The following is a 15681-nucleotide window of genomic DNA, read 5'->3' on the forward strand; positions in this document are numbered from 1 at the left end:
TTTTATAGCCAATATAATAAATACTCATGATTGTATTTTTAAAACCTTTGCATTGTGCTGACGATAAGGTGCCAAAGGAATGTGATTTTTGTGGTTTTACTTTGTGTATGGCAAAGAAATCCAACCTTTAAAATTACACATTAAAAAATATTGATGTTCCCTTGAAACTTCTGTTACTAGTAAATTTTCTTTTGGATTGGCAATCTGCAAAATGTATCATGCAAATTCAAAAAGTGTTCTCACTATTCTGAAGCTTGGGATTCCAATGAAAAATTTAGTTTGAGAACAGGGTTTCTTAAATCCATATGATATTTAGTAAAGCTAGTGTTTCATACATACTAAATGATAGGGGTCTTTCTGCTCAGCGGTCTTTAAATTAAAGCAATGGTGGTGATGCTGGGTATGTTTTTCCTTTTAAAATTTAAGGTGTGTGTCAGTGGTCAGTAAATTATAGCCTGCAGCTCACTTTTGTTTTATTGGAACACAGCCATTTGTTTCTAAATTGTCTATGATTGCTTCCATGCCACAATGGCAAAGTTGAATAGTTGTGATCAAGACTGCAAAGCCTAATATCAATACTGTTTGGCTCTTTGTGGAAACTTCACCAATCCCTAATCTAGATCAGTGGGCTAATACTTGAACATTTTTAAATATTTAGATTGTAATTTATCCTTTTCTACCTATATTTATGGATGACTGTTTTGTAAATAAGGCTGTTTCTTATACAAATTAACCTAATTTAGATTGTTTAGATAAGCCTCAAGAAATGTTGGGTAACCTTAGCTCTATTGCATAACTTAAAAAAAAAAAAGTTTTCAGAACATTTTTCTTTTCACCAATTTATTATTTAAAATTCTATTTCCCCACCTTCATTATTTTTCCTTCTGTAACCAGAGATCAGTTTTACTAGTTCCTTTTTTTTTAAATATGAAATTGATTGTCATATTTCCCCACCTTCATTTTAAATAAGTTATTACATGCTATTTTTAAGATCTTTGACTAAAAGGGAGACATAGTTTATATAGCATAAGTTTTTGGAAGACTTATGCTCTGGATTTTAAAAAAGATATCTTGTAGGAAAATGATTATTTCATTTTAACTTCTTACGTTTTATCTTATTTGGTTGAAAATGGCTTTTGTAGTTGCTATTTTACTTTAATAGAACTGTATCTTGCATAAAATACAGTTCTAAGAACCCTAAAGTACGGTAGGGGTAGGTTACTCTAGATGAATTTGATCTTCCCAATTTAAGAGAGTAAGATAATCTTAGGGCAGTATTCAAAGACAGTGTTAGATGCATTCTGGTCAGAAAACATGTAGATTTAGATGCCTCAGCACCCATAAGTGTCTACTGAGGCTTACTGTAAGCTAATTATTGGGATTTGATGATTTTAAATAAAACACTAGAGTTAGTGGTAATGCATCAGTTTTAGTGCAATACTGTATTATGAAGAACATTTAAACTTGCTCCTCTTATGATGAACCACATAGACATAATTAATATTAATGGGAGCTAATAGAAATCATCATGTTCTGGAAATCCATTAAATATACATCATTCTAATGTTCAGGTTACTGTTGTTGAAGTCCTATTATTTTAAGAAAGGATTTGGCCTTGTAACTGTTTCTCCTGAACTGAGTGTCCTTCAAGTCTTTCTCTGGTGGTGTAGTCTGTGCTCAGAAGGGTCATATAATAGAACCTATATATTCTGGAAGAAGATAACTGATTTGGACTTGATTTCCTAATATAATACTTTTGTTTTACTGCAAAATAGCAGATAACCCTTCAGATCATTTCATGTTTTCCTTTTTCATGCTCTCTCCTTCCCCTCAAGCTTAGGATCTAGGTATCTAATTGCAGATTTAAATTCCCTTTTACCAAAGCCAAAGCATGTAAAATGGTCTGAAGGTTAGGGAAGATTTGGGTAGAATGAAAGACTAGAGCAGTTCTCATTTCTCTCTTGAGTTTTGTAAACTGAGAATGTGAATTTAATATTTACTTTGCTTATTTTTAAAATATATTTTATTACTATTAAAAAATAGCATGAGGCATTAGATTCTGGAATATCAGCTTTTGGGACTTGGAGATAATACTTGAAGGCCTAATGCTCTAAGTCCCTTTCAACATTAAGCTTCTGGATGCTGTTGCTTGGCTAGGTTGATGTACGAACGCTTCGTGGCATGATTTCATGCTGCCTTTTGTGATACTCTTGGATAGTATTAATATCCAGGTGAGAGCGCTTCTAGGTGGAGCCACTGTAGAACTGGATCTTAGATACAGCCAGGGCTGATGCTCAGCTGGTATACACTTGTGTTCTCCTGCTGGTGATATACAGCCAGTGTTCTTTCATTTTGGACCTGCATTCATTCTGATCTAGGTAGTGTCCATGCTGTAGCTGTAATCAAATATTTTGGAATGTTATCCCTGTATGCTGAAATGAGAAAGACACTGCCTAAAATTTACTGTCATACATTTATGGTGCATTGATTTATTTGATGTATAGGAATCATCATGTTGATCTTGGAATTCTAAGTTCCCTGGCTGTAGGAAATGGAAATTTTTGTAGTGTGTCACCATTGCTAGCTTATCTGGTGTTGCGGATTTTCCCTGTTGCAGGACTGGGTGAAAGCTTTTTCTGCAGCAGTCATGTTGAAAACCTTGTGTTGACTTTCCTCGTGTTCTGAAATGGGAGCATAAAAGTTTACTCCGCCACTTCGTCTTAAAATAGCAAAACATTGCTGTTTTCTGCAGATCTAGGACCTTGTTACAGAACTCTGCCAAAAAAAAAAAAAAAATGTTTGCAGAAGAATGTGCTGTGATTAGAGAAGAATATGCTGGTGTGTAGATTTCAAACTCTCTGGACAATATGAATAACACTGTCTTTGTTTCTACAGTGGGAGCCAAGAAGAAAGGTTTGCTCCCGGGTGGAACAGGGATTATCCTCCTCCTCCCCTTAAGAGTCATGCTCAAGAGAGACACTCTGGCAACTTTCCTGGCAGAGATTCACTTCCCTTTGATTTCCAGGGGCATTCGGGGCCTCCCTTTGCAAATGTAGAGGAGCATTCTTTCAGCTATGGCGCTAGAGACGGACCGCATGGTGACTATCGAGGAGGGGAGGGACCTGGACATGATTTCAGGGGGGGAGATTTTTCATCTTCTGATTTCCAGAACAGAGATTCATCACAGTTGGACTTCAGGGGTAGGGACATACATTCTGGGGATTTTCGGGATAGAGAAGGACCACCTATGGACTACAGGGGTGGAGATGGTACTTCTATGGATTATAGAGGTAGGGAGACATCTCACATGAACTTCAGAGACAGGGATGCTCACACTGTTGACTTCAGAGGTAGGGATGCTCCTTCATCTGACTTCAGGGGCCGGGGCACTTATGATTTAGATTTTAGAGGCCGGGATGGATCCCATGCAGATTTTAGGGGAAGAGATTTGTCGGATTTGGATTTCAGGGCCAGAGATCAGTCCCGTTCTGATTTTAGGAATAGAGATGTATCTGATTTGGACTTCAGGGACAAAGACGGAACACAGGTGGACTTTAGAGGCCGAGGTTCAGGTACTAGTGATCTAGACTTTAGGGACAGGGATACGCCACATTCAGATTTCAGAGGTAGACACCGGTCCAGGACTGATCAGGATTTTAGGAGCAGAGAGGTGGGACCTTGTATGGAGTTTAAAGATAGGGAGATGCCCTCTGTGGATTCAAATATTTTGGATTACATACAACCCTCTACACAAGATAGAGAACATTCTGGTATGAACGTGAACAAGAGAGAAGAATCCACACATGACCATACAACAGAAAGGCCTGCTTTTGGCATTCAGAAAGGAGAATTTGAACATTCAGAAACAAGAGAAGGAGAAAAACAAGATGTAGCCTTTGAACATGAGTCTTCATCGGACTTTCAGAACAGCGAAAGTCCACTTCAAGACCAAGACAAGTCACAGCTTTCTGGAGGTGAGCAACAGAGTTCAGATGCTGGTGTGTTTAAAGAAGAAGGTGGTCTGGACTTTCTTGGCCGGGAAGACACTGATTACAGAAGCATCGAGTACCGTGATGTGGATCACAGGCTGCCAGGAAGCCAAATATTTGGCTATGGCCAGAGCAAGTCTTTTCCAGAGGGCAAAACTTCCCGAGATGCCCAACGGGACCTTCAGGTATGTTAATGGAGTAGATTGCTTTTCTGCTGGATGAAGTGTAGAGTCCAGGATCCTTGGTCCTGGGGGCTCCTGGCTTGCTCAGTCAGTAGAGCATGTGAATCTTGATCTCAGGGTTGTAAATTAGAGCCCCAGGTTGGATGTAGAGATTATTTAAAAATAAAATCCTTAAGGGGCGCCTGGGTGGCGCAGTCGGTTAAGCGTCCGACTTCAGCCAGGTCACGATCTCGCGGTCAGTGAGTTCGAGCCCCGCGTCGGGCTCTGGGCTGATGGCTCAGAGCCTGGAGCCTGTTTCCGATTCTGTGTCTCCCTCTCTCTCCGCCCCTCCCCCATTCATGCTCTGTCTCTCTCTGTCCCAAAAATAAATAAACGTTGAAAAAAAAAAAAAATTTTAAAAATAAAAAAAATAAAATCCTTAAAAAAAATAAACCCAAAATGTATATTCAAGAATGGAATGTACATCTCTAGAGCAGCTCATGTATCTCTTATTTTGCTTTATGGTGTTGATTGAAATGCATTGGGATAATTTAGTTAGAAAGTATGTCTTTGGGAGTTGGTTCTCTAAATTCTTGCTAGTCAGGCCTTGTGGCTATTTAGGGAACATTTTCTATCTTTTTTTTTTTTTTAAGTTTATTTATTTATTTTGAAAGAGAGAGCTCATCTGTGCAAGCAAGCAGAGGAGGGGCATAGAGAGGGATAGAGAGAGAGAATCCCAAGCAGGCTCCGTGTCATCAGCCCAGAACCCTACGCAGGGCTTGAAGCCACAAACCTGGAGGTCATGACTTGAGCCAAAACCAAGAGTCGGACAGTCAACCGACTGAGCCACCTAGGCACCGTAGGGTCCATTTTTCTGTTTAAACTCATTTAGGATATACAGAATACCTAGGAGTCTTCCTAGTCATAAGGAAGTGATGGTAATATTGCAGGTATATTCTTACAGTTAACTTAATTAACTTAATTGTTGGATTTCAATATATATAATATATAATTTAACGTATATAATCTAAGAGAAGAGAGTTATGTTTGCAGTTGGTTAATGCAAATATTATCTTTGAAATAGACTTTACTCATCTCTACTCAGGTTACTGTTATTTTGGACAGTAATCCTAAGACATGCTAACCAAATGGATTTTGAGAATGTTAGAGCTGATTGACTATATAATTTATCGTTCATGATATTTTCAAGAGTAAAAGACATCGGAGTTAAGGCTTTTGTGAATATGGAAAATGCGTATTTCTCTGAATTGTACTGTTAAGTTGTATGGTCAGATGACACCTTTTGGTCTTGTTCTGAAATTTGTTTATAGTTGACATCTTTGACAAATGGCATCTGGTTTAAGAATTTTTTCTATTTTCTCATTCAGGAAAAGAAAATTATATTTTTGAGAATATGTTGTTTTCCTTAATTATAAGTCCTGTTCAGTGTTGTTTCTCTTAATGCTCTGCTTTATATTCAAGACTCTTCAGTGAGCCTTGGTTTTAGCACACTTATATACTAATGGTTTGAAATTAAATTTTGGAACTCAAAAAAATAGAGAAAATTACAGTTTTTCATACCTTATATGATGAAAGTCATTTTGATTTTGCTCCTAAGAACCTGTATTTTACCTTCACTTTCATTTGCATACTAACATATACTCATTTCTGAAATAATCTTTTATTGTGGATTCAAGGATCAAGATTATAGGACTGGCCCAAGTGAGGAGAAACCAAGCAAGCTTATTCGATTAAGCGGGGTGCCTGAAAATGCCACAAAAGAAGAGGTAAGCCTCTTTCTTCTTTTTCCTTTTTTTTTTCTGTCAATTAAAAAAATGTTTTTTGACTTTGTATTTTGAAAAGTTAATAGATTCACAGGAAGGTGCAAAGAAATGTACATGGAAGTTTTGGGTGTCCTTCCTGCAGGGTTAACGTCTTGTATTACTACAGGACAATAGCTAAACCAGGAAATTGGCTTTGGTACAATCCATAGAACTTATGTAGGTTTCAGCAGTTATACATTCACTCACTGAGGTGGCGTTTGTTAAAAACAAACAAACAAAAAATTTTGACAAATAATTGCTGTCCTCGGACCTGATAATCATCCTTTAGGGCATAATCTAAGAGGGAGGATTGGATTGCATACATAAAGAGGCAGTTTATTTACAATAGTAAGAACTGGGAGCTGCCTAACTCGTCATTGTTAAAGGACTGGCTGACTAAATTATAGCTGAACTTACAGGGAAATCTGGTCAGGATATTACAATAAGAAGAGCAAACTGCTTACTCTGTGCCAGGCATCACGTGACGTCTACACGCATTAGTTCTTTAATTATCACACTACCTTATGAATAGGTACTCTTTATTCATTCCCTCCAAATATTAAGCATATGCTGGGCACTGAATAATATAGCAGTGGATATTGTAAAGTCACTGCCTCCATGGATAATAAAAAAGTAAACAAAACCCCATAATTTCAGGTAGTGATAAATGCTCTGAAGATAAATAAAGGTGTAGAGTGTAACTGGGGTAGGGGCTGTTTTCGATCGGGTATTTGGGGAAGGCATCACTAAGAAAATGACATTTGAGCCAAGCCTGACTGCTGGGAGAGAACAATCCATTTGAAGATGAGGAAAAGAACTGACTAGGTGTGAGGGAGTTAAGTGCCATGGCCCTCTACTGACTTGAGCCCAGGGCATCATCTTCTCTTTAACAGATGAGAAACTTGGCACTGAAAAGTTACACAGCAAGAGAGCAGGAGAGGATTGAAATGTAGGCAGTCTGATTTCAAAGCTCAAGTTCTTGACAGTTATGCTCTTTCTGCCTTTTTTACATACTTACGAATTTTTTTTTTTTAATTTTTTTTTTTTAACGTTTATTTATTTTTGAGACAGAGAGAGACAGAGCATGAACGGGGGAGGGGCAGAGAGAGAGGGAGACACAGAATCGGAAGCAGGCTCCAGGCTCTGAGCCATCAGCCCAGAGCCCGACGCGGGGCTCGAACTCACGGACCGCGAGATCATGACCTGAGCTGAAGTCGGCCGCCCAACCGACTGAGCCACCCAGGCGCCCCAGGAATTTTTTAATAATTATGTTCTACTCATTAACAGTTTTGAGTGCCTAGAGTATGCATGGGTTAATTTTGCCTTTATAAAGTAATGATTGCTTTAAGTTATATAGAATAAAAACAAAAAGGGAAAGTTAAATATTCAGTGTTAGATAATGATTTGTGTCATTAGTGTAAACACTTTATTCTTGCAGATTCTTAATGCCTTTCGGACTTCTGATGGCACGCCTGTAAAGGACTTGCAGTTGAAGGAGTATAACACAGGTGAGTTTCTGGACATGCATGTGGCCTTGGGTTAGGAAGGGTATTTGTCAGATCTCTGCATCATGTGCTACTCAAAATTTTTTTAAGAAACCACAGTTAAGATTTCCAGAAGCCTCCTGTTGATGTCTTCAAATAACAGCCAGCTTTAGTCTTAGCTGTGGTTCATTGTGGCTGTTTGTCCACACATGGGCGATGAGGATGCATTGTTCCAGTTCTTCTGGGTGCCTATGAGATCTAAAGTGAGTGTTGTAGCATTTACCCCTGAATATATTTTATATAATCATTAAACTTGCAATTTATGTTCTTCATGGTGGTGGTGTTTTTATGTATGAGCCCATAGGATTTAATAAACTTACTGTATTTAAAAATTTATATTTCATTGCTTCAGTGTGACATTTACAACTTTCCAGAGAAATTGTACAAATTAGTGGTTTCTTGAATTTTCAGTCTTGCTCTGAGAATGAAGTCCTGCAACAGCTGTTTTGTTGAAATTCATGGATAGATCCAGAAGAGCTTTCTCTTTGACCTCTGCTCTGTGGTCTGAACTGCAGATTAAACTTTTCATAATATCCTCCTAGTGTCTTAGAGTGCCAAGTTTGGTCAGTTCCTTCAAATCTTAATACATTACAGAAAAAGTGGAAGTGAAATGTTAGGCATTCAAGGTATCGACTGATATTTTTAGGTTACATAATATGAAATGATTTAAATATGAAAGTAATCTTTAAGTGATGTCTTTTGCAGAATTTTCAATTGAAGAAAGTAGACCATTAATCTATTTACAGAATTTTAGTAATCCAAATTTAAGAACTCTTCAAGAAAGAGTATGCTGTGTTTTGAGGATATAGTTTACTTCTAAACAATTTACATGGAATAAATTTTTCATGTTAACTAGGTAGCTGCTTTTTCAGTTTGGTTCCGCAGAGGGAAACTATCCATAAAAATAAATTTTTGTGCTTGAAATAATTTGATATTTGTGTCATGTCTAGAAATAGTTGGTCTGTAAATTGAGAATAAACTCAGAAACATTATTTTTTAGAAAGCTAATTATTTTTTTGTTTTAAAAGCATCAATTCTGAATTTGTGGAAACAGAAGAGTAGTTAATGTTCTTACACATTCACACATTCACGTCTTTGTGTGTGCGCACGTGCGCATGTCTCATACACACTTTATTCATTCACTATTATCTTTAGGAACTAAAAGAATTTATAGGCTGCAGTTATTCTTCAACTGACAGCAGTAACCTCAGCTTTGGTCTTGTTTCCTTAATTGTGTTTTCGTTAAGCATTGGTATATTTGGAAAGGAGATGTCTTGATGTTTAAATAGCAATTTAAACTCTTCATTTCTTTAGTACTGACTGAATTTATATATTGTCAGATTTATTAGCAGAGTAATGCTTATATTAATGTATAAGGTCCATAGAAGTTCTTAAATTTGCTTACTGTAGTAGCTGTTAGAATAATAATTGGCAGATGTAAGACATTAATTAATACTCATGTAAAATAATTTAAGACAGTGGTTAAAAAAAAATCACCTTTCAGGAAATACACTCTTTTCTTGGCATTTTATTATATGAAGTAATGATGTATTAAAAGTAGATACATGGTTCTTTTTTTAAAATGAGATAATTGGATTACTAGTCCCATGTTATCCATTTCTTCATGGCAAGAGAATGAAATTTTGAAAATACCTGTCAGATCATGTTATTACCATGCCAGAAATCGTCTAAAGGTTTTCCATCTCACTTGCAAGAAATTTGCAACTCCTTGTTCTGACTTACAGAATCCTGCATGAGCTGGCCCTTAGCTGTTTGACCTCATCCCGTACTGCTCTCCACCTTTCTTATTATGCTCTAGCCACACTGAGCCTTTCTCTAGACTTGACCAAATACAGACTTGACCAAATACAGACTTCTTTCTCTGTCAGGGCCCTTGCACTGTTCTCCCCTCTGATCCTCACTTGTCTTCTGGGATTTAGTTCATGGCTTCAGTTTCACCTCTCAGGGGCTTGCCTCACTATCTACTCCAAAATCACTCCTTAGTTATTTTCATCATATCCTGGTTTGTTGTCATAGGATCTATCACTTTTATTTTCCAGTGGTTTTGTGTGTCTTATTCCTCCCACTAGAAAGTTCCATGACAGCAGGAGCCTTGTCTGTCTTGTTCCCTCCTGTTACACTTGCCACTGTGTCTGGCACTGATGCGTTCTCAGTATGCATGGAATGAGTGAATATCTGTGAAGTATACAGAGAGCAGCTATGATCTCCTCTCAGATGATCAACAGTAAAGGGTCATTTAGGTTCCATAGCAATGCAGTCTTATATCTGCTGAAGAATATGCCTTGGAGCAATCAGATGTTTTAAGAACTTTAACAGTTGCTTGTTAAAAGACTGTATGTGTATTTCAGCAGAAAAGGTGACTTTTATGAATGGCAGTTAGTTTTTTTAGGTTGTGTGATAACCTGCAATGATCTTGTGGGATGGACATTGCTCATAAGGGGACTGTAGGGTAGAGTTCGTCCTTTTCACTGGTGTAATGGGGCGGGGGGGGGGGCAGTCTGTAACAGAAAAAAAGATTAATGGCTGCTCGCTGACTTTAGTAATTATCAATTTAATTTTTGTTTCATTTAGAGCTGTGTAAGTACAGGGCTACAAGTTTTATCCAAAATCTGTGGGATCAAAAGTCGAAATTATAACTTTTTCTGAATATAGAAAGATAATGTGGTACGTAGATCATATATGAATTCTATCCCCCAGTGGGATGTATATCAAACATAGTAATACTTCAAAATATATTAATATTCTCACTAAGGGGACTGACTAAAGACAGTAAAGGACTCAGTATAGTTCTGGTCAGGATTTGTTTCCAAATGACTTCACATGACCTGAAAATTTACCAAAAACCTTGATATTTAAGAGATTTTGGGCTTTTAGAATTGCAGATAAGAATTGTGAACCTACATAATGTTGTGTATATCTGAGGTTTTTTGCCATTTGTAAATATGTTATAACCCCATTAGTTGTAAATTACTTTGAGTAACATTACACTCCTGGAAAAAGTATCAGGAGTGACATGTGTTTTGGTGACTGGATGAATAAACTTTGGTATGTACATACAATGGAATACTATTCAACATTAAAAATGGATGAATTTCAGGTATTATACTAAGTAAAAGAAATCAGATTCAAAAGGCTACATGCTGCATAAAAAGGAATGAAATACTGATACATGCTATAACTTGGATGAATCTTGAAAATATTGTGCTGAGTGAAAGAAGCTGGGCACAAAAGAGCACATACTCTCACATGATCCCGTTTTTTAAAGTGTTTATTTATTTTGAGAGAGAGCACACAGGAGCGGGGAAGGGCCAGAGAGAGGGAGAGAGAGAATGCCAAGCAAGCTTGGCACTGTCAGTGCAGAACATGATGTGGGGCTCAATCCCACAAACCGTGAGATCATGGCCTGAGTCTAAATCAAGAGCCGGAGGCTTAACCGACTGAGCCACCCAGGCACCCCTGATATGATCCCATTTATATAAAATATCCAAAATAGACATATCTGTAGAAAAAGAAAGCAGAGTGGGTAATTTAGTTGTTACCAAGGGCTGGAGGAGGGGAAATGGAGAGTGACTGCTTAATGGGTATAAGGTTTCCTTTTGGGGTGATAAAAATGTTCCGGAAATAGATAGTGGGGATGGTTATATAACGTGAATGTACTTAATACCACTGAATCGCATACTTTAAAATGGTTAAATGGTAAATATTATGTTATATGTATTTGATCTAATTTTTAAAAAGACTGTATACAATATGATTCCATTTCTGTGACATTCTGGAAAAAGCAAAATGATAGGAATAGAAAATCGTGGTTGCCAGGGTGTTGGGGGAGGATTTGGAAAGTAGAAACATGGCAATTTTGGGGCACAATGGAACTGTTCTGTATATAGGTTGTGGTAGTGTATCAATGTTAAATTCACCGAAATTGGTTAACTACTGTATCTAAGAGAATTTAAATAAGAGTAATAAGAGAATATCCTTATTAAGAAATAACTCGCTGAAGTTTTTAGGAGTGAAGGACCATGGTGTATACTTTTTTCTCTCATGTGGTTTAGGGAAAAATATTTGATGCATATGGAGAAGGGAGGAAGAGGATAATGATAAAATAGACACAACAGGCTATGTCAGTAGCTGAGTTTGGGTAACAGGTGTATGCATGTGTTTGTGCTATTATTCTTGCAACTTTTTTGTAACTTGGAAATTATTTTCAGTAAAAAGTTGAAAAACTGATATGCAACTGGGGTGCCTTGGGTGGCTTAGTCAATTAAGCATCCTTCGGCTCAGGTCATGATCTCACAGTTCGAGATTTTGAGCCCCCTGTCAGGCTCTGTGCTGACAGCTCAGAGCCTGGAGCCTGCTTTGGATTCTGTGTCTTCCTCTCTCTCTACCCCTCCCTCACTCATATTCTGTCTCTCTCAAAAATAAAACGTTAAAAAATTTTAAAAACTGACATGCAACTGATATATTTTATCGTTAAATGATTAGAAATCTTGCAAGATAAAGACTACAGCGAACAGCTTCTGTGAACAATAGAGCAGTGGTTCTCCGAGTGGGTGCTGGACCAGCAGTGTCAGCACTACTTCAGACCTTGTTGAAATACAAATTCTCAGGCCTCACTTTAGACCTGCCAGATGATAAACTGGGGGTGAGGCCCAGCTATCTCTGCTTTAACAGGTGTTCCACTTGATTTTGATGTGCCCTGAATTGTGAGAACCACTGCATTAGATTGACTATGTTTATATTCTTTATTCTAGAACTTTTTGGCACTATTTAAAAGAGACTTAGTAAGCAGGTACACTTTCTTTAAGTCAAAAAGACTAATGCTTTTGTGCTTTTGGAGCCTATGGCAAACACTTGCCTTGTCTGCATCATGCCAGTTCTGCTGTACTGAGCTGGGGTGGGAGCTAGAGTAGGGTTGATGCTGTTTTATGACCTTAGTTGTACTTTCTGTTTATGTAGCATATCTCCTCCAGAGAATTTGGAATGGTTGTAGATGTTCTCATTCTCAAAGTGTTTCTGTAACCTATGAATATAGAGAGAATTGCTCTTGGTTTTTAGATGGACTTACTACATACTATATGGTATACAAACTTGCTGTGATACTTTTTCCAAAGGAATTTGTATTATTTAAGCAACAGATGACATAGTTTTTGGATTATGTTTCCCAATGTTTCTATGTTTGAGACATAGAAAGTAATTCTTCATTTCTTCATAGAAGTGGATTCTTCAATTCACTGAAGTGTTACAGAATTATTATTTAAAAATTGTTATTTATTTATTTAAGTAATCTCTACACCCAATGTGGGGCTCGAATTCATGACCCTGAGACCAAGAGTCACACGCTCTTCTGACTGAGCCAGCCAGGCACCCCTATAGAATTATTGTAGTACTGTTTTATTAATCAGTATAGCAAAGATAGAAGGCTGATGGAAGTGGTGTTAGGAAGAAGGAGTATCTTGCTTTGAATCTTTCAGTGTTCATTCATATAATGAATGGGTCCAATTTCTGTAACAGGCTCATATCCTATCCTTTCATTTTGCACAATTGAAATGGTTTGAGGGTTTTTGTTCTTTTTTTTTTTTTTTTTAACATTTATTCATTTTTTTTTTTTTCAACGTTTATTTATTTTTGGGACAGAGAGAGACAGAGCATGAACGGGGGAGGGGCAGAGAGAGAGGGAGACACAGAATCGGAAACAGGCTCCAGGCTCTGAGCCATCAGCCCAGAGCCCGACGCGGGGCTCGAACTCACGGACCGCGAGATCGTGACCTGGCTGAAGTCGGACGCTTAACCGACTGCGCCACCCAGGCGCCCCAACATTTATTCATTTTTGAGAGACAAGAGAGAGACAGAGCGCAAGCAGGGCTGGGGTGGAGAGAGAGGGAGACACAGAATCTAAGCAGGCTCCAGGCTCTGAGCTGTCAGCATAAAGCCCGATGCAGGGCTCGATTTCAAGATCTGTGAGATCACAACCTAAACCTAAACTGAAGTCGGACACTTAACTGACTGAGCCACCCAGGCGTCCCTAAAATGGTTTGAGTTTTTACGACCATGTTGATAAAATAGAAGTTTTAAGAAAAGAAAAACCCAGAGACAATCTGTCACTTCAGGGGCAGAAGTCCATTATGAAATGAATTGACACTGATACAAAACATGTATAGTTTATGGTAATTCAAATGGGGTAGCTAAAGACGCAATAGCTTAACATCATTTAGAAAAAGTGAGTTGGAAAATGCAAATGAATATTTTTTTACATTATTTTTGGCATTTATAGAATAGACAAGTAAATATTTTTAGTTTTTAAGGAAATACCATAGGCTAATTGGAAAATATCACATTTACTTGTCAATTTGTGAAACTGAAGAAGGTGTTGTTTTCAACCAGGAATCTTAATTAGGTTTGGTTCCCCATTTGGGGAAGATGTTTACCGAGAAGCCTTAGGCAAAGGTGGCAGATCGTTAAAAACAGGAATGCCTAGGAAGCCAAGGGACACCTTTTAGGGCTGGATGAGTCTTGTGGAGGTAGTCGATAGACCCTGTGGCCAAGTGCAGACAACACACCTAGAGGAGAATCCCGTGTGATGCTGGAGGGGTCAGGTAAGTGTGGGGAGAGGTGAGTGCAACTAGAATTAATTTTAGTCTTGTTTGGAATTAACTGGGATTTGCCTTAGAGAGAATGTGTGAGAGGAGGAGAGAGAGGATTTCTTTTTTTTTGTTTGAGTTTTTTAAATTTATTTTGAGAGACAGCGTGAACAGGGGAGGGGCAGAGAGAGAGAGGAAGAGAGAGAATCCTAAGCAGACTCTGTGCTGTCAGTGCAGAGCTCAATGTGAGGCTTGAACTGAGGCTTGAACTTGAACCGTGAGATCATGACTTGAGCCGAAACCAAGAGACAGATGCTTAATCAACTGAGCCACCCAGGTGCCCTCAGAGAGAGAATCTTAACCAGGCTCCACGCTCAGCATGGTGACACGTGGGGCTCAATTCCTTGACCCTGGGATCATGACCTGAGCTGAAATCGAGAGTTGGACACTCAATTGACTGAGCCACCCAGGTTGCCCTGCCTTCATTTTTTTAAGTTTCCTGCCCTGAAGACTGAATGGAAGGTTCTGTTAGAGAGCGTGGGTGGTTTGTGACCCTTACCCTCATTTGAGGGGGTTACCTGTCATATGAGAGATAGCACTTCCTGTGCCTTTGGTTGGTTAGTAGAAACTCATGGAAGAGTTTCTTCTGCTGGAGTAGCAAGAATAAAAGGGTCATTAATCAGCCTGAATAGTGCAGCAGCCTGGTTGACTCCCAGCTTCAGTCCAGGTAGGAAAAGTCATTTATACAGTTACCTTCAATAGGCAGAAGATAGAGGCCATCCATACAAACTGTTTACAGGGTATAAAAATACATTGGTGGGGCACCTGGGTGGCTTAATCTGTTGAGCGTCCAACTTTGGCTCAGGTCGTGATCTCGCGGTTCTGGAGTTCGAGCCCTGTGTCGGGCTCTGTGCATATAAAATTAAAAAAAAATACATTGGCTTCTTCCTTTAACTTTCCCCTTGCACAAGAACATCTCTTCTGTGTTCACCTTTCCTAGCTTAAATTCTCTACCCTCAGAATGTAAATTAAAGCAGTATTTACCTGCTTCCATGTTTCTTATTTTTTCACTTCTAATTTACACGTAAGCTTTCTTGGAATTACATAGTGGCACTGCTTTCTGAATATACATACCACTGAATTGTACACCTTATTTTAAGTTTATTTATTTTCAGGCAGAGTGTGCCAGTGGGGGAGAGGCAGAGAGAGAATCCCAAGCAGACTCCACACTGTCAGCGCAGAGCCGGAGGTGGGGCTTAAATTCAGGAACTATGAGATCATGACCTGAGCTGAAGTCAGACGCTTAACTGACTGAGCTACCCAGGCACCCTTGTTTTGTTTTGTTTTGTTTTGTTTTGTTTTGTTTTGTTTTGTTTTGTTTTTACTGTTTTTTAAAAGATTTTATTAAAAAAAAATTTTTAACATTTATTTATTATTGAGAGACAGAGAGAAACAGAGCATGAGCATGGGAGGGGCAGAGAGGAGGAGACACAGAATCTGAAGCAGGCTCCAGTCTCCGAGCTGCCAGCATAGAGCCCAAAGTGGGGCTCGAACCCACGGACTGT

The 15681-nt window shown here is 38.4% G+C and overlaps 1 protein-coding gene across 8 annotated transcripts in view; it reads left to right on the forward strand.

Annotated features, from left to right (window-relative positions):
* Positions 1-15681, forward strand: part of RBM6 (RNA binding motif protein 6) — a 105849-nt gene that overhangs the window by 23022 nt on the left and 67146 nt on the right. For 5 of the 8 annotated variants that reach the window (XM_045496918.1, XM_045496917.1, XM_045496920.1 and 2 more), the window contains 3 exons: positions 2896-4174; positions 5848-5937; positions 7412-7481. The exons of 1 other annotated variant lie outside the window; for it this stretch is intronic. In XM_045496918.1, coding sequence (XP_045352874.1) covers positions 2896-4174; positions 5848-5937; positions 7412-7481 — 1439 coding nt within the window. Of the gene's footprint in view, positions 1-2617; positions 4175-5847; positions 5938-7411; positions 7482-15681 lie in introns of those variants that run through there. 2 more of the 8 variants (XM_045496922.1, XM_045496924.1) reach the window with 2 other exon arrangements.

This window comes from Leopardus geoffroyi, chromosome A2, assembly GCF_018350155.1.
Source record: "Leopardus geoffroyi isolate Oge1 chromosome A2, O.geoffroyi_Oge1_pat1.0, whole genome shotgun sequence".
Classification (NCBI taxonomy): Eukaryota; Metazoa; Chordata; class Mammalia; order Carnivora; family Felidae; genus Leopardus; species Leopardus geoffroyi.